The sequence below is a fragment of the Crocodylus porosus genome, unplaced genomic scaffold, assembly GCF_001723895.1.
Source record: "Crocodylus porosus isolate Cpor-Errol unplaced genomic scaffold, CroPor_comp1, whole genome shotgun sequence".
NCBI classification, from domain to species: domain Eukaryota; kingdom Metazoa; phylum Chordata; order Crocodylia; family Crocodylidae; genus Crocodylus; species Crocodylus porosus.
In genome coordinates this window covers 7608866-7636472 of record NW_017728947.1, presented here as the reverse complement: position 1 = coordinate 7636472, position 27607 = coordinate 7608866, and the positions used below count along the sequence as shown (strand labels likewise).

At 43.4% G+C, this 27607-nt stretch overlaps 2 protein-coding genes across 6 annotated transcripts in view; both read right to left on the bottom strand.

Moving 5' to 3' along the window:
* Positions 1-6522, bottom strand: part of TSG101 (tumor susceptibility 101) — a 69448-nt gene extending 62926 nt beyond the window's left edge. Inside the window, exon 1 of one of the 2 annotated variants that reach the window (XM_019551747.1) lies at positions 6382-6522. In XM_019551747.1, coding sequence (XP_019407292.1) covers positions 6382-6423 — 42 coding nt within the window. In that variant the 5' untranslated portion in view covers positions 6424-6522. The remainder of the gene's footprint in view (positions 1-6381) is intronic. The other variant, XM_019551748.1, reaches the window with a different exon arrangement.
* A 2141-nt stretch (positions 6523-8663) lies between these two features.
* The window catches only part of UEVLD (UEV and lactate/malate dehyrogenase domains), a 44456-nt gene continuing 25512 nt past the window's right edge, over positions 8664-27607 (bottom strand). For 3 of the 4 annotated variants that reach the window (XM_019551462.1, XM_019551461.1, XM_019551463.1), the window contains 8 exons: positions 26094-26229; positions 25029-25153; positions 23847-23952; positions 23030-23200; positions 20511-20684; positions 15526-15610; positions 13449-13572; positions 8664-10474 (listed from right to left, as the gene is read on the bottom strand). In XM_019551462.1, coding sequence (XP_019407007.1) covers positions 10310-10474; positions 13449-13572; positions 15526-15610; positions 20511-20684; positions 23030-23200; positions 23847-23952; positions 25029-25153; positions 26094-26229 — 1086 coding nt within the window. In that variant the 3' untranslated portion in view covers positions 8664-10309. The remainder of the gene's footprint in view (positions 10475-13448; positions 13573-15525; positions 15611-20510; positions 20685-23029; positions 23201-23846; positions 23953-25028; positions 25154-26093; positions 26230-27607) is intronic. The other variant, XM_019551464.1, reaches the window with a different exon arrangement.

Sequence of the window (27607 nt, the reverse complement as noted above, 5' to 3'; positions counted from 1 at the left end):
CAGGACTCCTACATACATACAAATCTTACCAGAAACCACTTGATACTTTAGCTGAAGCATTCAGATAGTGTTTGGAGCATCTCAGAGGGAGGCAAGACAGACACAGGGAGAGCTCACCTCCAGTGTACGCACCCTGTTGCTATTCCCAAGGTGCTGCCTTCAACAACAACAAAAATCAAGCCCTATCTGAAGTAGTGAGTAGTATAAGGAAGCAAGAAGCACCAAACCAAACAATAGCAGCAGTAATGCAAATCTCAAGGCTCATTTGTGTACCCACTAATACAGCAGCAATAAGAAGTTGTTTTTACAGATGTGCTCTGACATCAATTTACCATGCAATTTAATGGTACACAAATTCTGACCTAGTTGTTTGACCATAAAACAGCTGTTCATGAGCAGCAGCGGGTTGGCTGGGCATGTAGTGCAGTCTCACTCTATTTACCATCTATTCACTTGCATTAAAAGCCAGCTAAAAAAAATATTCCCTCTCTAACATTTTTCCATGTAAGTAACAACAGTTCATTGTGCTCTGTTTTAGTACACAGGCTCAGGATAGAAAAAAGTCCAGACAATGACTTGGATTATACACTTATCCAAACAATGTAAGATATACCCAGCCCTGTCAACGCTGGAGCATTAGCAGCCCTGAAACAGACTAGCTCCCCTCATTTTCAAGGCCCTAAACAACAAAATAACTATTAGAGCTCTGAAAAATGAGGAAAAAAGCTGGTAATTTTCATGGCTACTATTTACTCTGGCTACATATACCCTCAGCCAGCACACAAAGCTTCATCTCTACAGGGGCAGTTAAGGCATTAAGAATCTAACCCTACCAAGGGTCCACATCCTAGTGTACATTTAACTAACATGTGAATAGTCAGATTTGTTGCAATATAAGCAACATACTGGACTGGCATTGTGTTACACAGTTAAATAAAGTATGCATTTATCCAGTACCTATACAAGTGAAACATTCTGTAATTTCTACAAGGATTACCACCTCCCTCTCTTCGATGCCAAGGTAGCTTTGCAACAATAGAAGCAGGGGGAAGAGATCACAACTATGAAAAAGTAAGACAAATCATGTCCAAATGCTTCAGAGCACCCAGTGAATAATACTTAGCAGGTTTAAATTAATTCAAATGCTATCAGCTTATGTTACCAAATGTAAAAGGATGCTTTTGCTCTCACAACTATTCACTTGAGTAACAAAACTCAAGGACTGCTTGTTCCTATTTCCTTATAATCTGTAAGGGAATTAAAACAATGGCAAGTCCAAATCATATTTTGTGAGAATAGGTAGGACCTCCCACTCTCTCTCCACCCCGATACAGCCTTACCCATGGAGAAAGCGCAACTTTGGATTTCTCCCCTCCCCGCCCTCCGAAGTCAAGGAAAACTTGACAGCTGATGAAGCAAGACTGAATATACTAGGTCCTTCTTTCAGTCTGAGTTCACTAGCATGCAACAATAAAATCAAATGCCTTCAAGCTTATCCTATTAATATGAGAAGTAAACCATCCTAAAATAATCCAAGACTCCTGTTTTCTGCAGCAGCACAAGTATGCTCAGTTAAACTTGTACATAAGCAATAAGAGAGAGCTTTTGCTGAAAGAAGTCCAGAACAAGTACAAAGATCAAGAGCTAGTTCCACATGTTTACATGTGACCCATTCGTATCATTTCCTCTCTGCAGCACATTTCATTTAATGAAATAAGTACAATAAAGCTTGCCTCCTGAACAGTGGCATTACAAGCCTCGCATATGTAGATCGCTTTAGGAACTTTACTTGAAAGATTTTCCAACTGTACAGTATAGCAACCAATCAAGTGCACGTCAATTTTTCTATAAAGAAGAAAGTGTTTTTATAGTGAATCTGTAATACCTTAAGTAAGGACATGTTACCTACAGGAATGGTGCATTTAAAAGTCTGAAGCGAGTCTCCTTGAATGCTACTGTAATTCATTTCAGCAATCACTTCAGTACACATGATCAGAGTAAAATGTTAACCCAGGTACTTGATTTTAAGATTTTTAGGAGAAACTGCACACAGTCTGCACACACTCACCCAGCACACACACACACCTGGCAAGCACACCTGGCTCACCTGGCAAGCACACATAAGTGAGCGCTTAAAATTATTTTGTGTTTTCTTTAATGTTAAAAAGGACTGTTGCAGACACTGTTTTTTTGTGATGGCTTTGTACCAAACTAGAATGGAGATGATGAATTTGACTATAGTTATTGCTATGATCTGGTCTAGGACTGCAACAGATGATCCTCTCATATGCTTTCTAGGAGTAAGCAGATTACAACTATTGAAGAAAGAGTAGATTTTGCATATAAGAGGTTATGTTAGGAACAGTCTGATCCGCACAAAACAGAGCATAGAAGTTATCATCACATTGTTTTATATTACAATGTGGAATTTTACATTAGAAATGAGACGTCTCTAAAACTATGTAGTATGATTGCGCCTTATTACCCTTTTCGTTCATATTTGCATTTGAACAAACAAATTTTTATCTAATATTTATTTATACTTTGCTACTATTTGTTACATATTTATGAAAGACTCACTGCCTGAGAAAATAAGCATCTACTAAAATTATTATCTACATTTATTAACCTGGACTAATACTTAAAAATTATAAAAACTTTTTTCAGTCTGGAACCTCAAAATAGATTAGACATCAGACTCCTATTTGACATATCAAGAAACAAACACAGAGAGAGGGGAAGCAATTTGCCCCAAGTCAGGCAGTAAGTCAGATACAGAAAGCAAATATTTATCCAAAGGGGGAAATAAACCTTAATAGTCACTCAAACTATTCATAAACACTATTGTTATACATAGTTATAATTCTTCACTTGGTATGAGGATGAGTCTTGCAGATATTTGGAAGATGTTCAACATGTATAATTAATAATTATATAGCTACTATAAATATGTCTCTTTGAAAGTGAGCTTAAAGTAAAAATAAAATATTAAAACAATTACTTTCTCTTGCTAATAGGTGAACAGCCATTTTCACTGAATTCATCTCCTGTGAAACAGGATGAAGTGATTTGCGTGTGATCTGATCAACACTTCCAATCTTTACTTCTAACCTCCACAATGATGAACAGAAACTAGTGCTGCACCTTTTGCTGTTCAGGTTTTCCTTCTTGCAAGAAATTTAAATGATAAACAGATCACTTTCCTGTGGATTTTTAAAGGACTACATGATATCTAATTTCATTAACACACTCAGAACATAAGAAATACCTACTGCAGTGGTGCTCAACCTTGTTAGACTTGAAGCACACCTCAGAAAATGTCAACTTAGTTTTCATTTGTTTTTTGACTAATAATTCTTTTGTTACAAGGAACTGAGAAACATCATAAAGGGTCAGACTGTTTTTAACATTATGGATTTGTATTTGGTATCTCTGGTTTTATCTTGTGAATGATATTTGCACACCTAATAGTACTAACAGGGTTTGGCACCTCACGGCACCCTTGAAAGGATTTAAGTGTACACAAGGTTAAGAATCATAGGCCTACTGAGTCAGACTATTGGTACATCTACCTCAACATTCTGTCATTCACCGTGGCAGAGACCAGATGCCAAGGGAAATATTATTTACAGATCTGTCCCATGCCCCTCCCCACTACAACTTCCAGGTTGCACCCCTAGCATATTTAATGCCACTGATTGTAGATGCTCATTTACCTAGGGATCTACTTGCACTGCAGTGAGACTAAATAATTTGCATGGATTGGTCATAGCATGAAGAGCACATTTCATGGATATTTCCTGGATGTGATCAGTTGGCCCCACCCCTCAGCGCTATTGGTAGAGGCCCTGGTAGGGAGTGCCATCTTATCTGCTGTCTGCCCTTTGTGTTGTCCTGCCCCATGGCACTAATTGGTGGAGAGGCCCTGGAGGTGGGGAAGAAAGGATCAAGGGGCAGCCGCCATCTTGTCTACTGCCCCGCCAGCCAGTGCCTTCTCCCCCTGGGGTGAGTAGCAAGGCTGGGGCTAGGCAGCATTGACTGCCGGCTACCACTGGGGAGGCCAGCATTTCATTTTTAAGTGTTTTATTTAAAGTTGATTTTGCAGACAATCCTGGATTGTGTGGTTTCCGCAAAATCATGAATTGAGTAGATCCCTATGTATACCTAAGACATAAATGGCAATGATAAATTCCTGGCCTGATCTCTCTGAAAAGTAAACAAGTCATGCATAGCATACACCGAACGTGAACTGTCTTGTAATAATAAAAGGGTTTTTCAACTTTCTAATAATGGCAGTGCCTAAGTTGCACAGAAGACTGGCTCTGCTAAACTTTGACACTGGGCCTCAACTTCTGGAGCAGGATCAAGAACTTTATCTTGCAGACTCTTAAGACTTCAGACCACAAGATGCAATGCCATCCTAACTAGTCTGGGTACAACTACAAGTACCATTGGATTAGCAAAGCACTCACCCAAGTACAGTGACCACAGAGCTTGACCCAGGCTTACTCACGTATCCCTGCCAAGCAGCACACTATGCCACATACACATATTCTTAAACAGGTCTTCTTTAAGGCTAACTGAAGGACCCAATCAATTCCCTGCATGACTGGCAATACTAGTATGCACAGTACAATTAACCTGCGAAAACAAATCTCAAAGTTTGAGTTTTTGTCTGTCAGATCAATTGACAACAAGTAATAAATGGTCACCAGGAAAGATATTATTACGTCTTCCTAAAAATCCATGACAGTAGCTACTCTAAGACAGGGGAGTCAACCTCACCCAGCCTTGGGTTAGCTAGCTCAGTGCCTGATTTTAAAACAGGGTTTCTTAAAGTATGAGGGGAGAAAGGAAGACCTGCCTTTACCCCGTGTCTGCAATTACCGGACGTGGGAAGAAACGGGTCCCTGCTGAGGACCTTTAGTCACTAGGGCCATGTCCAGACGAGCACAGCCATGTATAACACCATACACACTATCCATTAAGGTGTTTCTCACACTGCTACCTTGCAGCATGAGGGTTTTTACTGACCCCAGGATCTGCTGCGCGGGAAAAAAAGTAAGGCAGTGCATGTGGCTGCACTGTGCACCACCCAAAGCCAGAGCCTGGCCTGTCAGAGTCATGCTGCCGGCCAGGCTCTCAGCTGCAGGAGCACTGTGGCTGCAGCTTCCCCAGCCCCCAGGTAAGGTTGCTAGGGCCAGCACAGTTGCTGGCCCCAGCCTTCCCTACCCCACTTGGGGTAACCCACCATGTGCGGCGGGCATATGGCACAGGCACCCCCTGGGGACCAGCACAGCAGTGTGACGCTGCTTCTTGTCCCTGGGAAACCAAATGCCTGTGCTTGTCTGGATGTGGCCTTGTAGTCAGTAATAGACTCCTAGACTAAAAAACAGAAGACCGGTTTGATTCATATTTGAGCCAGATGTCAGAACTTTTCTTCAAAGTGAGCCCCTTGGACCTTACAGAGGGGATAATAAACCCACTATCTCCCTAAGTACCTGTGGCTAAAAACAGACACTCAATTTGATTTGATACGGGCTAGCCTGAGATATAACCTGCATCAAAACAAACGAGACACTGTTTATACCAGAAGACTGAAATGGCAATTAAGCTGCGACCATTCAGAAGCAAAGTATTAACTTGCATACTTCCCAGGCATTTCGTGTGGGACAACAGGCTCCTCTCTAAGTTCTTGGGTTTGCTGCAAAACAAAGCTCAAACTGGAATGCATCTGGTTGCCTGTTTCTAGCCGTAAGTCTACATTTGCTGCATGGTGGTCACTCCAAGCTGAATCCAGCCAGTTGGGGGGAGGTGGGGGCAGGTGGCTTCATCTGAATCCAGCCTGTTCTTAGCTCACTAGGCCGGGGCATATTTTCCTGTCCCTTCTCTGTTCACATCTCCAGGCAATGTTTCCCTGGGCAGTACCCACTGGCTCCCTGGACTCACTCGAACACCAGCAAGCACTCCCCAGCACACTGTCCTCAGCGTCCCTACTTGGGAGCGAGGTCATGGGTTCAAAACAAGTGCACCATCTGGGTTTCCTGCAGCAGTCCCCCAAAGCCAGCAGATATACCCAATGGCCCCCCGGTCCATGGGCACTAACTCTGTGTTAGGTTTATGCTCAGACAGACCTGTTTGGAGCCTGGGAGGTCTCCAAATTCACAACCCAATCTGTCCTTCCCCTCCCCCTCCTGTACACCACCATCCCAGAGCAACACGAGAAAGGGGGCCGGCCCTGCTGAGCCCCCCGGCTCCCAGAAAGGCTGCTCCGCGCCCCCCGAACGCTGGGCTGGCGGTTTCAGCGCGCACTGCCCCCACCCTGCCTGGTTGCTACGGCAAAGCCCCGCGCCGGACGCGGAGGCCGGCGGCGCTCCGTACCTTGCCGAGCATCTTCTTCAGCTGGCTCTCGGACAGCGCCATGGCAGCCCCGCCACTAGCGCGCCCGCGCGGAGAAACCCGCGGCCTAGCTCAAGCACTCGATCTTCCGTCCTCCCCCGCCTGGCCCCCCCACCGACACCGGAAGCTGGCGGCGCTTCCCGCGGCCTCACTTCCGCCGCGCCTGCGCGTCACCTCATCACGTGATGCCGGGCGCGGGAGGGGGGCTCCCACCGCCCAGTCCGTGGGGTGGATGGTCACGTGCCTCTGCGGCCAATGAGCGAGGTGCTGCTCTAATTAGTAGCCCCGCCCCGTGTGGCCTCAGGGGAGGGGGGAGAGCGATTGGACGCTGTGGAGCTGGGCCGCGGGCCTTAGTCTTCCCAGCTGTAAAATGGGGGCAATGAGCCCCGCCTCCCTGGAGAAAGGGCCAATGAGTTTTAGGGGGCAGCTCAGGCAGAGAGACAGCAGGGTTTCAGCTGTTAGCATCTTACTGCTGCTACCTGCTTTTTTAAAACATGGCCCCAGGTGCAGGGCCTTTGGTCTTGGCTGCAGGAGTACTGCATAGGAGAGGAATACACCCTCCCCCTAGTACCCCATTACATCTTCCTACCTCTGAAAATAAGGCCAGCTTGTGGTCTTCAAAATGGCCCTATTACACAGCACTGCCAAGTAGGCAGAGCAGCCTCTGCTCCTATGTTTCCCTCTACTCTGCCCTGAGGAGGAGGAGGAGGGAACGGGGTGGGGGGGGCCCACATCTGGAGTGCTCTATCCAGTTTGCTCCCCCCCACTACATAAAGGATGTGGACAAGTTGGACAGAATCTAGCAGAGGGCAAGAAAAAGGGTTCCCAAGTCTGGGGCACATGGGTTGCGAGGCAAGGCTGAGGGAATTGGCCTTATTTAGGCTGTAGATGAGAAGACTGAGTGGTTAACAGCCACCTTCAACTATCTGAAGAGGGTGTCCAAAGAGGATGGAGCTAAACCAGGGCTCAGCAACCCACAGCATGTGTTGCAGAGCACGGCACATGAAGCTATTTTGCTCAGCTCACTACCACGGGGCTGGGCTCTGGGCAGTTGCTGCCAGCCACAGAGCCCAGGCTGCTCTTTACAAGGTAAACATTGCAGTTTTCGGCACCCTGGCCAAAAATGTTGCCTACCCCCAACTTAGACTGTTCTCAGTGATGACAGAACAAGGAACAATGGTCTCAAGTTGCAGCAAGGGAGGTTTAAGTTGGCTATTAGGAAAAACTCTCACTAGGAGGGTGATGAAGCACTGGAACAGGTTACCTACAGAGGTGAAGGACTCTCCATCCTTGGCGTTTAATGCCCGGCTCGACAAAGCCCTGGCTGGAATGATCTACTTGGGGATGGCACTGCTTTGAGCAGGCGGTTGGACTAGATGACCTCCTGAGGTCCCTTCCAACCCAACAAGTCATTCCAAAATTGATACCCCCAGTTGAAGCAGCAGCCTACTATACAAGATGATGAATTAAACCAAAAAAACCAGCAATACACATATCCTTTATTGCTATTGGTCAGCACTCTGCCAAACATTATTTCTTGCAAGTGTTCCATGCACAACGTAAGCAGCCAGACATGATCATTAACCACAAAGTTAATGTAAAAGAACCGAAGTACAAATCACATGTTCTGCTGATTTAGGATTATTAATATGCACAAATACCATCCAGAAGAATACTGTCACTTTAGTCTACCACATACTGTTTTAATTGAGAATGCTCAATGCACCCACTTGAATTAAAGTTTTCCTGTAGGCAGGTCTATTACACTTTTGAGTCACTTTTCCAAGGACTCCCCTTTTCATAACTATTTCATTTAAAACCACAAAAATAATTGTTAGACTTGGACATGATTTAAAAACCGTATTTGGGGAAAGCAGTTGAACATATGAATTGCACGACTACCTACATGAACAGAAATATCAACAATAGAATTTTACAGCAATACACCAATCCTTAGGCAGCAGTTTGCAGAACACCAAACAGAACATGCCACTTTAGCAATACTGTGTGCATTTAAGATAAACTTTACGTAGCGTTTCTGAATAACAGGTAGCCTTTCATCTCAAAAAAAAAAAAAAAAGGCATTTTGAAATTATTCTTCCTCTGAGAAACAAATGCCATTTTTAAAGCTGTGATACTTTGGTCATTTTTAAATAAAAACTCCATTGGGACTAAAGAATGGTATTTTAAAATAACTGGGGGAGTTTACTAATAGATGTTATGATAAATGTACTGTTATCTTAAAAAACAAACAAACCCAAAAATAAAAAACTACTGCAATGTTTAATAAAATATGCTACAATATTAAATGTAGTGCATCACTCCAGCCACAAAACCCTCTACAACATATCGCAATGCAAAAAACCCCAAGAAAAATTTAGTTATTGCTCACTTGAGATTTTTCAAAAGTAAAAATAGTCCAGCTATTTTTTTACAACCAGATAAACCAGCTAAGTTTATATGACAACCCGCTTGAGATATAGCATTGATCAAAATAAACAGTATTCTCATACACTATGAAACTGAAAAAAAACGGTTGTTTTCTTTTTTGCTCACAATGCTGAGAACTCTCAGCATACTACATCTCCCACTAAGACCAAAGAAAGGGCTCAATCCTGCTCTTACAGGAATCAACAGAAACAGCTCACATCAGTTGTACAAAACGACTTTCAAATGGAAGCTGAGGGTACTCAGCTATTGCAAGACAGCACCTTCGCAAGGAACAAGCCAGTAGAGCTTCGCTTAAAGCATTCATACTCTGTATCTTTGCTGACAAAATTTCATCCCTGTTTCAACACTTGAAATGTTGAGTCCAATTCTTAAGTCCTAAAAGCAAGAGCAAAGCCTACATTTCTCCCTTATGCTTGGTATCATTAATACTTTAATACAAAGGTCTTTCTTTTAGAAGGGTACCTGGTTTAATAAGAGAAAAGTAATGTGTCCCAAATGGTTTATTTTAAAATCAGAACATCCTTTTACACAAAACCTCAACCACTTCTGTTTATAGGTGCCTCCCTATGCAGAATTAGCTTCCTGCTCCATACATCTTATTCCTTAGATGCCTTATCTAAAGCTCAATGACCTCATAGTCAGATAATATGGTTCATTATTATCCTGTCACAAACATCTCTACACTCCAAAGAGTATTTGAACTAATGCCACATCTTTTGGTGTGCCTGCTGTGAGTTTAAAAAGGTAGTTCTAATCTTTCAGAAACTCTAATGCTACACACTACAAAACAACAATAGTACCTTCTAGGGGAAAGTTTCAGGCACAATTAGATGAACAAAAAAACCCTACATTCATATGCAATGTCCAAAAGTTCAAGTTTGGAGGTATTATTAAAAATATATATTTTTATAGCCATGTGATGGAATAGAATTTGGTTACATAAAAGACGATAAAGTGCATTAACCTTCACTGTGTCTGCTTATAAGCAGGCTTTATTGTGCCTGTCAGTCAATTACTTACTGCAGTGAAAAGCTGGTGTGAGATGGTGTTGGTCAGTCTCTGCACACTGAAAGTTAGCAAAGGGTGGCTCTCCACATATACTGAAAGAATACCCAAGCACCTGGTTAAGTTGATGTCACCGCCCCATCCCCCAATGAATTTATGTACCATGCAGGCCTGATTCTTATGTTAATGATGAAGAAGGCAGGCAAAATTGCTTAGGTTTTGATGAAACATTTTTGTATATTACCCTCATTTTGATTAGGAAAACACACACAATAGAAATTCTTAATTTTTGTTTGTGGTGTGCTGTGTTAAAGAGATTAAAAAGAGCTTTGTAGGAATGACGAACTTGTGAAAGGAAATCAGACAACTGTACTGTTTACAAAGATTTAACAGCAACCCTTTCTCCTTAGCAAATCCAACGCTGTCATAAGTAGATGTCAGGACTTCATCATGTTTAAAGTTTCAATTGCTGCTGAAGGTCATGAATTGATGAGGCACTGTTCTGTAGTTTTGCTGCCACCAGCTCCTCTTTCTCTGGCTTGATCATTTCAATCACACCATTGGTTCCAAGAATACAAGGCATACTTAAAAATACTTCACTGTTTATATTGCAGCACCCCTGGAATTGTGCAAACAGTAAAGGACTGTTAATGCAACTGTTTTTGAATACTGTGCATCTTTAGAAACCTCTGCTAATTCTATGCCCTATGGAATTATGTGAATTAAGATAGTTAAAATTCAACTAAGCAAGATGTTCTTTGTTTAGCAGATAAGCATAGCTTAAATGTTATTTATTTAGAATAACATATAGTAATTTATGCTATGCAAGATCTGTGCCTTATTGCAGTTAAGTGTTTAGGATTTCTTAGGGCTTTTGTATATTTAAACAACATATTTATCTTAGCAAATCTCAATGGTGGAGACAAAACTTGTCACAGCAAAAGAACACTTTTTGCCAGCATAGCTTAAAACAGTTCTCCAGATGGTGCAAGCTATATTATCAGGATTTTTTCCCCCTCTAGTACATGGGTTCTCACAATCTTTTTTAGACTCAAGGTATCCCCTGAAAAATGACAGCTCTTACTTTTAACTTCGGGGGGAGGGGGGGTGGCAGGGGCTGTCTACAGAAAACATTGAGGAAGTTTTTTGTTGCAAAGAATCCAACAATACACTGATACATGAAACATAGGAATATTGCTGGAGCGTGGTAATCGCCATGCTCCAGCAGACTATTAATTGAGTCTGCTCCAAGGAGCTGGAATTACAGCACATCGGAGCAGCCTCCCTGCTCATGTACAGGCACCCTGTATAGGATTATTCTGTGAATCATGTTTGCACATCTAACAATGCTAAGACTACATGGCACCCCAGAGCACCCTTGAAAGGATCTCAAGGCACCCCAGGGTGCCATACGTCTAGTATAACTGCATCTCCATTAACTTTACTGATTATGCGGAGAACAAAACTAAAAGCACACACTCTATCTGACCAATGTGGCTATCCCAGCAAAATTTTGGGGTGTAGAGCATGTATTAGTATATGAACATGCACATTTGTATTCTGCAATTAAAATCACTAAAATTCAAGTGACAATTAAAATAGTCGCCTCACATTTTTTAGGGTAAAATAATGTGTGTCCACATGTGTAAAGTCTTAGGTTGTGCAGACAATATGCAGGTCCAGTTAAAAGGCATCATTAGGACATTTCTGCAGAGGAGTAGCTATTTAACAGAACCTTCATATGATAATAAGAGAAGGTAATTTAATAAGCATCTGTAGGTCATAAAACAGTAATCACAGCCTTTATTCCATTTTGTTTGAAATCTTACAGTCATCCCTTAGAAGGAAATTTCCAATTTTCAGAACAGGAATTAACTGTTACTAAAGCGAAATACTTCTTCATAATGTTTACTTCCTAATATAAATAACATTGTTCAATTAATACATCTAGGATAAAGTTTAAAGTCTAACATGATTTTGTTTAAACAGTTTCTAGAAAGTAAGAACACTGTAGACAATAATACTTCTCAGTTTTATCAAATATAGTACTAAAGGAAAGTCTGTATCAGATTCCTGTAGAGAGAGCTGAAAATGTTTGGTGCTTTAGAAAACTTGCAGTCAGCATCAAGCACTTTGAAACCAAGACACACCTACCTGTGCTACTTACCAAAACCAACTATATCACAGCCTGTGAACTATTTGCATAACAAGGGGTGGCCAAAAGGGACACTATCCTTGATGCCAAATTTGAAAAGGCTCCAGAATCACCCTCCATGCCCCCACAGTCCGTGCCCCAGAAGCTCACTCATGCAGAGAACTCCAAAACAGTCCCCCAGCTGCTGTTTTAAAGAGCAACAGTCCAGATGGGTATAGCACACGCAGTGGCAGCAGTTGTTCAGCTGGGACTGGTGCAAGTAAAACCAGCCCTGCCTCCTCTCCCCCACCCCACCCTCACTCTTAGAACCTGCCCCTGCAACTTGTGCCTCTCCTGCTCTTAGAAACCACGTGCTCACTAGAGCTATGAGAAACAGCTGTGTTTTGATTTGGTTTTGGATTCAGCCATTTTGGAGGACAGTGATTCATGTCGCTGTTTCATTTCAGCCGAATTCATTTAAGAGATTTGGCTCTACCAAATCTCCTCCAAATCTGTTTCGAACAGGCTGCAGGGGAAGCTTTGCATAGCCCTACCCAGCCAGGAGGAGCTGTGGGTGGCTCAGCTGGGGGAGGAAGAGGGCCACTGCCCTCCACGCAGGCAGAGACCCCCACGTGGATCTCTGATCCCTGTCACGTTGGGTCGTGGGGCAGGGAAGCAGCACAGAGTGGTGAGCAAGTCTGCTGGTCCCTGCCACATGACTCTGCTGCACAGGGAGCAGAGACCTGCGCAGGAGGTCTCCTCACTACCACTGCCCTCCCCGTGCAGCCCCGCATCACCGGGACAGCATGGGACAGGCAGTGGCAGCGAGGAAACCCCTGGTGCAGACTTCTGCTCCCTGTGGAGCTGAGTCGCACTGCAGGGCAGCAGCACATAGCTGTTTCCTTGCAAGCCTGGCTCCGAACTGTTGAAATTTTCCAAAACATTTCAGATGCCTAGTTTTGTTTCAGAGATGTTTCTGTGCCTTCCATTTCGATTCAAATCCAGTGTTTTGGGCACCAAAGCAGCCCAAAACAACTCCAAAACAAAATGGCTTCCAAAATTTTGCACAACTCTAATGCTCACCCCTGCCCCCCCACCAACACAGCATGTGATTCAGGCATCAAGTCTGCTTGTTACACTACAGCTCTGACTGCTAGGAAGCTGGATGCCAGTACCAAGAATGATGCAGCACTCAACTACCCCAGTGTTGGGGGAGGGGGAAAAGGAAAAAAAAAAAAAATCTATTTACAATCCTGTCCTCAAACTACAGCCAAAAGAGTAGCAGATTCTTGTTCATTCTGATTAGTGCTAAAAACTGGTGTCAGAAGAAAGGAATAGAAATGATACAACTGTAGAATTGTTGGACTAAGCTAACATCTCTGTTCTGCTAAAGTTAAAATGTCATGCTAGGTATGATGGATATGATGACAATTAACGGAAAAAGAAATATCACATTTACCTTTGCCAGAGTGGATACAGAATGAACCTTTCTTTTATCTTTCAATATACTTTCAATCAGGTCAGCTATTGACAATGCAACAGACCAAGACCTTTGACCTTTTCCCTTAAGAACTTCCATGGCTCTATATAAAGAAGAAAAAAAGAAAAACATGTGGCAGAAAAACATCATCTCTTCAATTGTCCAAAATATTTTATGGACACATAAGAAAGCATATTGCATAATATACGAGCCTCAGTCTCAGCCTCTGAAGAAAATACATCCTTAAATTCCTATTCCCCTAAATCTACAAAGATTAGGGCTTTTCATTTGCTGTATACAACTGGCACAAATTTGGCCAGCCAAACAAGCAAATGGCAGATAACTATTTTCTTAATTTCTATGAAGAGTGTGTCCCTTTCGCTGCAGTGCATACATCTGTGATTAAAGAAATACTCCTGAACCTCAGAAGGAAGGTAACTAACTTGGAGTAATTTATTAATACAAGTAGCATGGCACACTATACCACCAGAGAAATGCAGATAGTAAGTTTTTCCATGTTAGGGAAACTACGTGTTTTTAAGGACCATACTCATTCAGTTAACATCATCACACAAGATCCCACCCAATATCTTCATAATGGCTGAATACAGGATTGCAGGTACAGTGGAGCAAATGCCCCAAGACTGCTATGGTAACCAAGAAGGCCCAGTATGAACCTTATACAGACCAACTAATTGAATTCCAATACGCCTACAACAAGGGCTAGAAAATTGGGAAGAGATTTGGAATTGCTTAAAGTGGGGGTGTACCAGTAGAGATTTTTGGGGCTGATACAGATATCCCATTTTTAAGGAGGCATAGTCAGCTAATACCAATCTGATTTCCAATATAGTGTGGAGAGCTGCCTCCAGCTGGTAAATCCATTGTGGTGGAAGGGGTGGGGGGCAGATTAAATCTCCCCCTGAGGTAAGGGAGGGGACAAGGGAAGCTGGGGCAGGGTGGGATGCAGGACGGAGGCGCAGCTCATTGGGGGGGTGGGGGAAGGGAGGTGGCATGGTTCCCACTGTTGCTTGCATCCCGGGGGGGGAAGGGAGGGAAATGGGACATATGCCCCCAGATCTCTGCAGGACGAGTGGGTGGGCTGCAGCTGCAGGTTGGAGCCAGGCTCTTTTCACCAGGGCCTGGGCTCGAGGCAGGGGCTACAGAAGGGGCTGCAGCCACCCCAAATTTTGCTGAAGCTCCATCCTAGTGCTGCCATGCATCTGGCTCTTCCCAGCTCAATCCCTGTCTCCATGTGCTGGGAAAAGCCAGAGCTGCGCTGGGCACGCGGTAGCGGTGCTGGAAGGGAGCTACAGCGAAATTTGGCTGTAGCCCCCTCTATAGGCCCAGCTCTGAGACCAGCCCCCAGCAAGAAGAGCCCGGCTTCAGCCCGCACTGTACAGATCTGGGGGGGCCCATATCCCTGCCCCTCCACCTGGGTGCAAACAGCAGTGGGAGCCATCCCTGCCCCCACAAGCCGTGCCTACATCCCATGCCCCAGCTGGGCAGCACCTGCCCCTGCCCCCTCCCTCACCACGGGGGGGGATGGGGGGATTGTGCAGATGATCTGCCCCTCCACATCCCTTCTCTCCCTCCTCCCTTTCTACCACAATGGACTGACCAGCTGGAGGCAGCTCTCCATGCTGCCAGACTCCACTCCCTGCTGCTCCAGTGCTGTGCTGCAGCTGCGTGCATGCACTGGCATTTAATAGCCAAATTATTAGCCCCATTGGGCCAATTTCCGATGCAGTCAATTTTCTTTATATTGGTACCAATCCAATATTGGATCGATGTATCGGTGCACCGCTAGCTTAAAGGAAAGAGAGATAACCAACAATCTATTCTAGAGCTAACATAACTGTACCACACTGTGTTTATTCTCAGAGCTACAAGACTAGTCTTTCCTTAGATGCACAATGTCTAGAAAGGATATGAACATTTTAAAGCAAATTTGCTCCTATGAGTAAAAGTAAGTCAGATTATTCAGGGATTCAGTGCTCTACAGACAAGAAGCATACTTAATGTGAATGTAAATTTACTATTGTAGCCATGTTACCTGTTTGCCAACTGTTCCCTTGAATTATGATGCCATTTTGCTGCAGTTTGACATGCTGCTGAATTAGAACCGGTCCATGCAGGCACTAGGTAAAATAAACAGAAAAGAATGTTTTATCTCAATATATAACACTGATGAACACATTTTAAATTTTGTTTTCTGTAGCTCATGTTTTAATGCCCTGAACTTAGTTTCTACCTTTCTAAAGTTCACAGCAACTCCTCAAGCCCCACTGCAGAACTGGCTTGGAATCTTTACAGAAATACACGAAGGCAAGCGGTAGCAAGTGGCTTATTGTCCAAACTAAAAATGTATGTGTATCCACATGTGTGGAGATTACAGGTAGAGACTGGTTGGGATGCAAAGGAAGTCAGTTTTGTATTTGGCAGCCACTGGACCCAGAGCAGTGGCTTCAACAGAATTCGGCAGCAGGGGGCTCTGCTGCGCTGCAGGTGGGTGCCTGAGGCTCTCCCTAGGCTGTTTGTAAATGGGTGGCAGGGAAAAGAATTGACAGAGACAGCAGGGTCCTAGTCCCCACCCCACCTCAGACCAGAGCTGAGTCATTCTGGCCCCTTGCCAAAAAATATGTTGCCAAGCAGTCATATACTATCAATGGACTTGCAGAAAGAAAGTGCCCTTAGCAGAGAGATATTTAAATACAAGGAAAAGGAGCGCTGCTCAGAGGGATAAAGTGTCAGTAGAGATAAACAATGCAGGCAACACACTGAGGGACACTGGGGTTAACAGCTGGAGTTAATAACTGGCCCAGGTAATGGGATAAGAATCCACAATCTCTAGTGAGACCACGTTTAACACCATTCAGTCTGGCAGAAGGCAGGACAAGGTGGCACCTTAGAGACTAACACAACGACATCTTACAATTCAGCCTGCGTATGATTTCCTGTTCAGCATTATCATGTTCAAGTTGGTTTTTAAAAGTAGGTCATTCTGCAAGTCTATTCATAGTGTCTGATGAAGTAGGCTGTTACCTACGAAGGCTCACTAACTAGTTCAAAGGCATGTGTAAGTTGCCATACTGGCCTACATTCTGCCTGACTTCACACTAATGTGGCTAACCACTTTGTTTTTCTCCTGTGGGAGCAACTTTTGGAGAGGAGAAAGGAAATGCAGACACAAGGTGGAAGTACACCCTCCTTACACTGTAGCTTTCTAGCAAAGTAAACACTTTTAAAAAAGGACACTTAACAAGAAAACTGGGGTTTGGTGCAGGTAGTATTCTTATTGATCCTTCCAGTCTCGGGCTATGGGCTGAGGAGAGAGGGGGATCGAGGTAGCAAACCAGAGACTGCGACACTGGCGTCATCGGGAAGGCTTTGGCTTCCATGACCATAGTCCGCTCTTTGGTGAGAGAAGCAGTCAGCTGCTGGGAAGGGACAGCCTCCACCTCTCTCTGCTGGGAAGGAGGCTATTCTCAGCCAGACTGGCTGACCTGCTCCACTGGACTTTAAACTAAGCCCGCCGGGGGATGGGGAACTACTGCCACTGTTGGCCCGCTGAGCAATCCTTGCAAAGCCAGCAGGCCAAGGCACTTAAGGGAGCCCACCCCTGCCCGAGCCCTGGAACAAACTCTAGGGAAGGCAAGGGCCCCAAAGGGACACTTGCGTGCCTATACACAAATGCCAGGAGCTTGTCCTCCTGCTTAATATAAATAATTATGATGTCATAGGGACAACAGAGACCTGGTGGGACTCCACCCGTGACTCGGTACAGATGCCTATACCCTCCTGTACAGGAGAGATCAAGTGGACAAAATGGGTGGGGGTGTAGTTCTCCATGTCAAGGAAAGCTAGGGCATCCCTGCAAGCTGACATTGGCACCCAGCATGGACTGGAGACCCTCTGGGTTAAAATCTGTGGGGAACACAGCACAGGGGACACAATGGTGGGAGTCTATTACAGACCTCCTACCCAGGATCAAGACCTTGACCAGGAGTTCACCAGGGAACTGGCTGAGGCTGCACACTCCCTGTGCATGGTTATCATGGGAGACTTCAACTACCCAGACATTGCGTGGGAAGAGCACTCGGCCAAATCCGAGTGGTCACAAAACTCTCTCTCATGCGTGGACGAGCTCTGACACAGGAAGTCTATGGGCTGATGAGAGGTAAAGCTCTGCTCAACCTGGTACTGACAACTGGGGACGACCTAATGATCAAAGGGAAGCTGGGTGACAGTGACCACAAACCGATCACCTTCACCATCCACTGAAAAGCTGGCAAGTCAGTCAGCAATACAAAAGTCCTTGACTTCAGGAAAGCTGACTTTGACAACCTAAGGAGGCTTTGTCAGCAAGGCACTAAAGGGTGACAACCCAAAGAGGAGGGGAGTTCAGGATGAGTGGCTGCTCCTCAAGGGAGCAATCCTGGGTGTGCAAGCAAAGTTCATCCCGTCTCGGAGGAAAGGCAGAAAAAGGGCATAGCAGCCCCCTTGGCTCTGCAGGGAACTGGCGGACCTCCTGCACCTTAAAAAGGAAGACCTACAAAGGACGGAGTACTGGAATCACCGCCAAGGAGGAATACTCTGCACTGGTCCAGACCTGCAGGGAGCGAACCAGGAAAGCCAAGGCTGTGAACTCCAACTAGCTACAAATATCAAGGACAATAAAAAGTCCTTTTTCTAAATATGTGGGGAGCCAGAGGAAAAGCAACAGCAACATTGGACCCCTGTTAAACCAGATGGGATAACTGACAACCAACACCCAGAAAAAAAAGCAAACTTGCTAAATGGGTATTTTGCATCAGTTGTTCACCAGTCACATGGGATGCCTCTGCCCACTGTGGGACAGGGAGGCCTGGGTAAGGGAGATTCCTTACCCTCCATAAATGTTGACCTCATGAAGGAGCATCTTGAGAGGCTGGATACCTTCAAGTCAGCTGGCCCTGACAATCTACACCCCAGGGTACTCAAGGAGCTGGTGAGCATCATAGCCCAGCCCCTGACACGGATCTTTGAGAACTCCTGATGCTCTGGTAAAGTGCCCGAAGACTGGAAGAAGGCCAATGTGGTACCTATCTTCAAGAAAGGGAGGAAGGTGGATCCAGCAAACTACAGACCCATCAGGCTGACCTCTATCCCTGGGAAGATCCTAGAAAAGATTACCAAAGAGGCCATTCTCAGCAGACTGGCTGATGGCAACATCCTGAGGGATAGCCAGTATGGGTTTGTTGCAGGTAGGTCTTGCTTGACCAATCTCATTTCCTTTTACAACCAGGTGACCTATCACCTGGACAAGGGGGAAGAGATTGGTGTCATATATCTTGACTTCAAAAAAGCCTTTGATCTGGTATCCCATGATCACCGCTTGGCAAAACTGGCTAACTGTGGCCTTGGCTGCACCACGATCTGCTGGCTGGGGAATTGGCTCTGTGGTAAGACCCAAAGGGTGGCGGTTGATGGAAGTCAATCGTCATGGTGCCCTGTAACCAGTGGGGTCCCTCAAGACTCTGTCCTAGGGCCCATACTGTTTAACATATTCATAAATGAAGTAGACATTGGTGTCAGAAGTGGACTGGCCAAGTTCACCAACGACACCAAACTCTGGGGTAAAGCATCCACACCTGAGGACAGGAGGGTGATCCAGGCAAGACCTTGACAAGCTCAGGAAATGGGTGGATGAGAATCCGACGGTGTTTAACACCGAAAAATGCAAGGTTCTCCACCTTGGGAGGAAATACCTGCAGCATGCTTATAGGCTCAGCAGTGCTATGCTGGCTAGCACTATGGAAGAAATACGCTTGGGGGTCATCACTGACCACAAGATAAACATGAGCTACCAATGCAGTGCTGCAGCTAGTAAAGCATCCATAGATGCTTCTCAAGCAACTCCCAGGACATTATTCTCCTGTTGTACTTGGCCTTGGTGAGGCCGCAGCTGGAGTACTGCATCCAGTTTTGGGCCCCACAATTCAAAAAGGATGTGGAGAAGCTTGAGAGAGTCCAGAGAATAGCCATGCTCATGATCAGAGGTCATGAAAACAGACCTTATGATGAGAGGCTGAGAGCCATGGGACTCTTCAGCCTGGAAAAGCGCAGGCTCGGGGGGGACCTGGTGGCCACCTAATAAGTTTATCGGGGTGTTCACCAAGATCTGGGGGAACGTCTGTTCACCAGAGCGCCCCAAGGAATGACAAGGTCGAACGATCACAAACTCCTCCATGACCGTTTCAGACTGGACATAAGAAAGAACTTCATTACTGTCCAAGCCCCCCCCAAAGTTTGGAACAGGCTGCCACCGGAGGTGGTTCAAGCACCTACTCTGAACACCTTCAAGAGACAACTGGATGTTTATCTTGCTGGGATTCTATGATCCCTGCTGACTTCCTGCCCCTGGGGCAGGAGGCTGGACTCAATCTTTCCAAGGTCCTTTCCAGCCCTAATGTCTATCAATCTATTATCTACATAATGCATCAATAGATACTCAACCATCAGTGGAACAAAGGCTGCTGTTTCCATGTGAAGCAGCTATTTAAGCAAGCCTGCTACACATCTCTTCTGTCACTTTTGTTGTCCTACTTTCTCATCACTACAAGTAGTCAGAAATCAACTTGCAGTTTTACTGCCTTTAGAATCAACCCACATAGTCCCCAGTAGTTCTTTCCTACATAAAGGCTCACTGCTTCTAGTTTTGTAAGAAGCCCTCACAACCCCAAACCCCTGGGGTGCCATTCTTGCTCTGCTACCTACTTCAGCAAGTCAAATCAAGACCTAACATGCAGAGCTGTTGTTAGCATCTATGTGAACTGGGAATTCAGCACCTCTTAAAATCTGGCACTTAAAGTACTCCAAAATTAGCAGCAGTCCACTATATATTCTACAATGTTGATTTCTCTTCCCAGAAAGACTGCTTCTTCAATACCTTTAACATAATAAGTTAAAAAAGAAGAAAAATACATCGAAGCTGAAGAGTGGCCCACAAACTATCAGCTGGATAGCCCCAATCTAAATCATCAAAACCTATCCTTTTACCTTTGCCTTCCCCTTGTTCACCAATAATCCAAGCCTCTTTTCCTACAGTCTGAGCTTTCAACAGGTTTGCGATGACATACTGGAACCTCTCAGTGTCCAGGTTGCAGCCAATTCCAACAACTCTGCTTTTGGGAAATGCACTCAGCTTCCATGATACATAGGTCATTATTTCCACTAAACAAGAGAGAAAAATATGTTGATAACATACAATCACTTCCAAAAGTTCAACACAAAGCAGGCTAGAATTCGTCATCAAGAAAAAAAAATCAGGAGCCAGCTATTCGCTTTTAAAGTATTAGCCTACGTGAACACATCAAGTTTACTTGTCCCTAAAACACCAAGTCAAGCTTTTAAGATAACATGTCACAGCTTGAGTAAAGTAAGAAGAGAGACTCAAATAAGTTAAAATTGTAAAACGCATCTAAAACAGGGTTTTTAATGAAATTGTTATCTACTTCTTTAGCTGGGAAAGGACTCATCCTCATATCAAAAAATATTGCCTCAAAAAAAGTTTACTCCCTTAATTTGCAAGTTTCTTCTCTCCACCCTTTGTTCTACTGAATATCAACAAGCGGAACATTTCAAATCACTTTATTAGTTTTAGTGTATGTGTAACAGCTCTGGTCCCTGTTATGGATAAGGAATGCTGTTGGGATGGGGTCAGGGAACCAGCTTACCATGAAGAATCTGGTGGGGTTGAATGGCCACCAGAGAGGTCCATGTGTGGTCCAGGGTGAAAGAGCCAAACCCTGGCCAAACATGGTCATGTGCAGAAGGAGCAAGCCCTCGCTGGTCCGCAGGAACTCCACCAAACTAGAAAGGAGCCAGCACAGTCGGAAACCCAGAGAAGATAACACACAGCTGGCTGAGAATGCTGTGTAAAACTCACAGAAATGCGGAGCCAGGCTCTCTCAGCACCATCCCGGGGACCTGGTGGAATGGTTCAGTAAGCCAAGCTCAGCAGCAGACTAGTGAGGGATATGGAGTGAGTAAAGAGGAACTTGACCACGAAAAAGGACAATGAGGTTTCCATGAGGGTAACGAGTTAAGTGTGTGAATGCAGACTGTTGATAATGTGCTGACAGTGTGGAGTGGAGCCTCACACATTGATGAGCAACACAAGGAAAATTAATGGAATCTGTATAAAATAGAGACTAATAGGATTGGGGTGGAATTAACTGATCTTCTGTGTCAAGGGAGCCAGTGGGATCCATTAGGAATTAACTACTATTCTAGGGATTTAAAAAAAACAACAACTGTGGAATTATTTGAAAATTGACTACTCTTTCATGAATTAAGAGAGACTATGGAATTCAGTGATAATTAATTACTCTCACTTGTATTAAGAGAGACTGGAATTCATTGATGATTGACCCCTCTCCCATTAATCAGGACAGACTATTAAATTAATTCATAATTAACTGATCTTTTAGAACTGTGGATGTTAGTTGGAGGCACATATACCCCTAGGGGTATTTAAAAGGGTCATAGGGGGTACACAGAATGGATGTGGCAGATAAATGCCATGTGCCTGTGTGCAGCCACAGTACAGCAAACAGGCATCAAGAAGCATAGCCTGGCCACGGGCAGAGCAGCTGGGTCTGGCTGGTAAGTCTGTTGTGAGGTCCAGCTGGCACATCAAAGCCCCAGTGGTGGGGGAGAGAGTGGGGCAGGGGCAGCATAGCTGGGACTGAGCTGCACAAAGGGGGGAGGGGGAGAAGGAGCTCAGGCAGCTTCACTCTGCTTAAGCTCATCCGCCATAGCAAACAGACAGTGAAGTAGCAGTAAAACTGCAGTAAAGTAGTACAATTTAATACTATGTTCTATCACGACCACAAATTTGAGCATTTCACAACCACAAATTTGAGCATTTGTGGCATAGCAGAAGGTATGGATGTCTATTTGCTTTCATTTTGTGCTGCCATAACAAAGATGACATCTGTTCCCACCCCGGGTAGCTAGGAACCAGGGAAAGGCCCTCTTGTATGGAGCAAATGGCTGGACTAGATGGAAACAGACACCACTTATGCTGGTAGAGCCAACTTTTTTAGCAGACATGCCACAAATTAGCTCTATACACTCCCTGAGTGACATGTCAATCCCCTCCCTCAGACCAGTCTGCTCCTCCTTTCACTCCCAGCTCTGTGCCCCCTGCCTCAACAGCTGCTCTGCTTTCTGCCCCCTGCTACTGTGCTGCCTGTCCCCTCCCTATTTGGTTGCATACCACACACAAAGGCTGCCCATGCCACTTGTGGCACTCACGCCCCAGGTTGGCCACCCCGATCTATACCACAACTGTTTTATTCCAGATTTTATTCCTGGTTAACTCAACAATAGATTCAAGCAAGTTATACCAGTGTTTAGCTTTGGTTTTTAGTTTTTACCATCTCCTGTTAAGAACTCAAGAGTACCAGGCTCAGAGCCAGGATTTCTGATCAATGAAGCAGTCTTTAAACAAACTGCAAAACAAACTAAATCCAGGGACAAGCAAATAAAAAAAAATAGAAATACTAAAGTACCTGGATGAGATGCAACAAGCAGCACACTATTTTGACTATGGTGTGCTATGGCAGGGACAATTCCTCTGAACAGATCCACATTGCTTTGTATGACATCAAGATATGACTGAGCATTACCCAGATAATTAACTGTAAACACCACCACTTTCGAATCAGCAGATGCAGAAAAATCTGACAAAATAGAAAGAAACTGAGGTTAAATTAAAAAAATAATCAAATCCTAGAAACATCAAGTGATGGATGGAAAACATACTTGGACCAAAGAAATTTTAAGTGATCAACCCACTACATATTCTTGATCCCTTAAAAAAAAGTTTCCCTTTTTATCCCAAATCAAATTCATCTATCTGAATCCTGTGTATCCTAGAATCTTGTCCAAGATATTTCACACATTTCTGTCCTGCACCTGGGGGCTTCTGTTCCTTTATGTACCATTCAAAACAAGGACACCAACACAGTACCCAAATCTAGACAGCCACTAAAATATAAAATAAAATAAAAATCTTACAAATCTGTTAAGTGTATGTAATATGATCAGAAGGTCAACACAAAAGATTTAAAACCTCTATACTGGGAGCAGGAAAAAGGATGATTTAGGAGTGCCAGCTTCCCAGTATAACTCTTACCACCACGCTACCATCTTGCTGTGCAGACTCACATTCAAAACAAGAGAAACTATAAACAAATAATAGGCACTCACTGACCCAGAGGTATCTGGTAACCTAGAGATGATACCTCCTAAATGTCCTAAGTATCCTAAACAGTAAAACACAGAAGATACAGCAACAGGTTTCATTAAAGCATTAAGACTAAGCACCCTTGCTAATCTCTACATTTGGTAGATCAAAGATATCCAGATCCATGATTCCTCCTTTTGCTGCACCTTCAGAGGGATCTAAAAGAACCACCTGGTCTGCAGCACCCTGTAAAGAAAAAAAAAAAGCAAAATGAAGCATGACTTCCTTTGAAAAATGAAACTTCTACAATTCAGTGGAATTTCTAGAATAGTGCCAGTTATACAGAAACAAATCCCTGTCCTGATCCAAATCATTGGTGACTGTGAGGTTAAGAGAACAAACTAATCAGTTATAATGCTAGTTTCATTGCCAAATAATATATTAAAATACACCCACCCACATACCCATGAAGGGAGCCATTCAACCTGGCTATTTTGTTAAACTAGTAAAAACTTTGAAAAATACCCTCTATAGCCACATCCAGATGAGTGCAGACATTTGGTTCCCTGGGGACAAGTAGCAGTGGCACAAGGTCTGCTGCTGCTTCTTGTCCCGGGGAACACCTGTGCCACACACCCTCTGACACACAGCAGGTTACCCCAGATGGGGTAGGAGAGGCTGGGTCCAGCAACTGTGCTGGCCTCAACAGCCTTACCTGACATCTTGGGGATTGGGGAAGCTGCAGTCATGGTGCTCCTGCAGCTTGGAGCCTGGCCAGCAACCAGAGCATAGCTCAGGCATGCCAGGCTCCAGGTTTGGTCAACACATTCTGCAGCCATTTGTGCCACCCCACTTTTTTTCTGTGTGGGTTTTATTAATCCCAGAATCTCCTGGGTTCAAAAAAAAAAACCCATGCTGCAAAGTACCAGTGCAGGAAATGCCTGAATGTGTGGTGTGTGCCACCGCAGATGGGTCTGTGGTGCCACATACTGCACAGCTGCACTCATCTGGACACAGCCTACTGGGGAATTTACAACTCCTATAATGCCTTTAAAAATTATATTGATTTGAAGGGGCTAAGATTAATCTTTAATGTTTTCCAGCAGCTGACTATCAGATAACAGTGACTTACAAAGACTTCACTTAAAGAGCTTTTTTCCCCCCCCAAGTATTTAAGTGGGGAAAAAATGTAAAACAGAAGAGCTATATCATGCATATAAATAAGTATAGTCACTATCTTTATATATCCGGGACCAACAGCTAACTTGGAAACAATTACAAGAATATTAACTAACAAACAACATTAAGGAATTATTGCATACCTTTGCTGCAATTGCTAGTACACAAGCGATACCAAGATCTCCTCCTCCAATAACCGTAATTTTGTTACAAGTTTCATTTTTCTTCTCTTTCTCCACTTGACTCTTCGATTTCATATCAGTTTCACCTATAATTAAAAACAAAAGCCAGAAACACAGGTCATAATTTGTGTTATAACACAATGCTGATATATGTACTATAACGCCAAATTACTCTGACTTTTGTAATATACCTGTCAGTACCGGCTAATGATACTGAGATTTTTCATTTCATAGGGTAAGACACAAACATTCCTCCACAAAACTGTATCTTGGAAAAACAATTTAAATCCAAGAAAAGGATGCAAGTTTGAAGGTGCAAATTTTTAGCTAATATAAAGAATTATTACTCCATGAAAACAATGGAGCTAGAACAATGCATATCTACTAAAGATCTGTCCCCTCACTTTGATACTCAGCTTTACTAAATGCCCTGCATGGCCTGGGGCTAGTTACTTCAATTCTGTTTTTCTATATCCCTTCTCCCCTTTGTCCATCAACACAGCTGGAAGTTTTTTGGGACAAGGAATATCTTCTACTAGGTGTTTGTGTAATACATAAGATAACAGAGTCCAAACTCAGCTGCTGCATCTAGAAAATGTAACACAAATAATAATAATTTCTTGCTGCCAATTCATGCAGTCCTGCATATAGTTTTTACAAAAAATTAAGAGACTGTTTGAAATTACATGCACGACTGACTGAATTGTGACCATCACAAGCTGTTCCTCCCATATTGGTGATGTTACATTGCTTCTCACTACAATGAAAGAGGTATTACATTTTATTTTGGAAAAAAAACAGCAAAAGCACAGAGTGACCATATTACAAAGTTTAGAGAGGAACTACTCATGTCTGCCTTCAGAAAGGGGGTATTGCAAGATAAAAGAAAAAATATAAAATTCCTAATTTAGAAGTTTGCCATGAATTAGCCATCTTAAAAGGATGCACAAAAACTGTAGCTAAACAGATAAAGTAGATATCGATTCAGACCAGAAGAGCATTCAGATCTGTGGCTGAAGTACACACCTTCACTGAACTTGGCAATAAAAGACAACAGTTCCAGCTGTCTGGCTGCATCAGATGATGACAGTGAATACAGAGGGAGCTCTTCATCAAATTTGGCAGTCATTTCCTTGATTAACCCAATGACAGTTGACTTTGGCTGAAATGCATACAAACATGCATATTAAAAAGTTACTTTATTAAATACCTAGCAAAAATTGTAACACAAGACCCTGAAATTGCACAAACTTATACTGTTATCAAGACTCACTGTACAAAAATAGCAAAATATTAACTTTGATACTGACACCAACATTTAACATACTGAAGAAAAGTAGTGCTGTCCATTAAAGTAATGTTTAATTTGTTTATATATTTTAAGTGTGAAACATGGAAGGGTATGGATTAGAAAGATGAGGAATCTAGAGACTGAATAAAAGATATGTAAATACCAGTTCAATTTGTTGTTCTGAGCGTCACTGGGTATGTTGAAAGCCCATGACACAGTAGCATACAGTAGAAGCTACATATAAGCACAGTTCAGATGCAAGGAATGCATCTTCACAAAACGTTTTTTTTCCCAGCTTGGAGCACCTGATGTAATATACCCGGTTTAGATTTAAAGATGCTTACAGGATATGCTATGTTAGTGCTAAATTGGTTGCAATTAGCACATTAAGGGCAGTGTTCACAATCTACACTAGTCTTATGTGACTTGTATCTTGTCAAAAACATCTCTGGTTGAATCTGTCCACTCAGCAAACTTTTGGTCACATGTTGTGATCTTTCAGGATGTGGCAGAAATTTATAAAAGTAAACTCACAGGATTTCTGTTCTTGGCACAACCAACTTTTTGATATTCTATCACATATACAGTAAAAATGACTGTCTGTGGTATAGCAACACTGTGCTATATGCAACAGCACAGGAAAATGAGCTCTGTGTGGGCGCTTATCAGAAGCGCTTATCAGCATCAAAAAATGCAATTCTAAGAAGCAGCCAATACTGTATACATAATTACTATGCATGTTACTTGGTAGATAAAAAGTAAAAGTTAAGCTGAACTGTGCAGCATATGGCTCATGTCTCATCTGCCATTGTTACTATATTAGCGAAGGGAAGATTAATTTAAACTTCTGATGTAAGTACATATGACCATGCTCCCAAGAGTTGTGCTCCTATCCAGCTTCTACCATACTAGGTAATTCACAACTAGACAGAGAGCAGTATTTATCTAAAAAGATACAAACTAGCTGCCCAAGACCCCAATCCTGCAGTCCTGACACAGTAAAAGCAAGAAAATGTTTAGCTAAATAAGGACGGGGCATAAAAACTTTAGTTACCAGGTACAAATTCTCAAAAGCCTACCTACATTAAGTAAGGGTAAAAACTGCTTGACCCATTTCAGAAATTAGCTAAACAACAGTCTTTTAAATGAAGTTTGCTTTCTTAACAGCCCGTGTTTTAAAGTAACTTATAGAATTGAGTATGTAAAAAAAAAAAATTTTAGCAACTACAAATTAGTTATTTTTGGATCT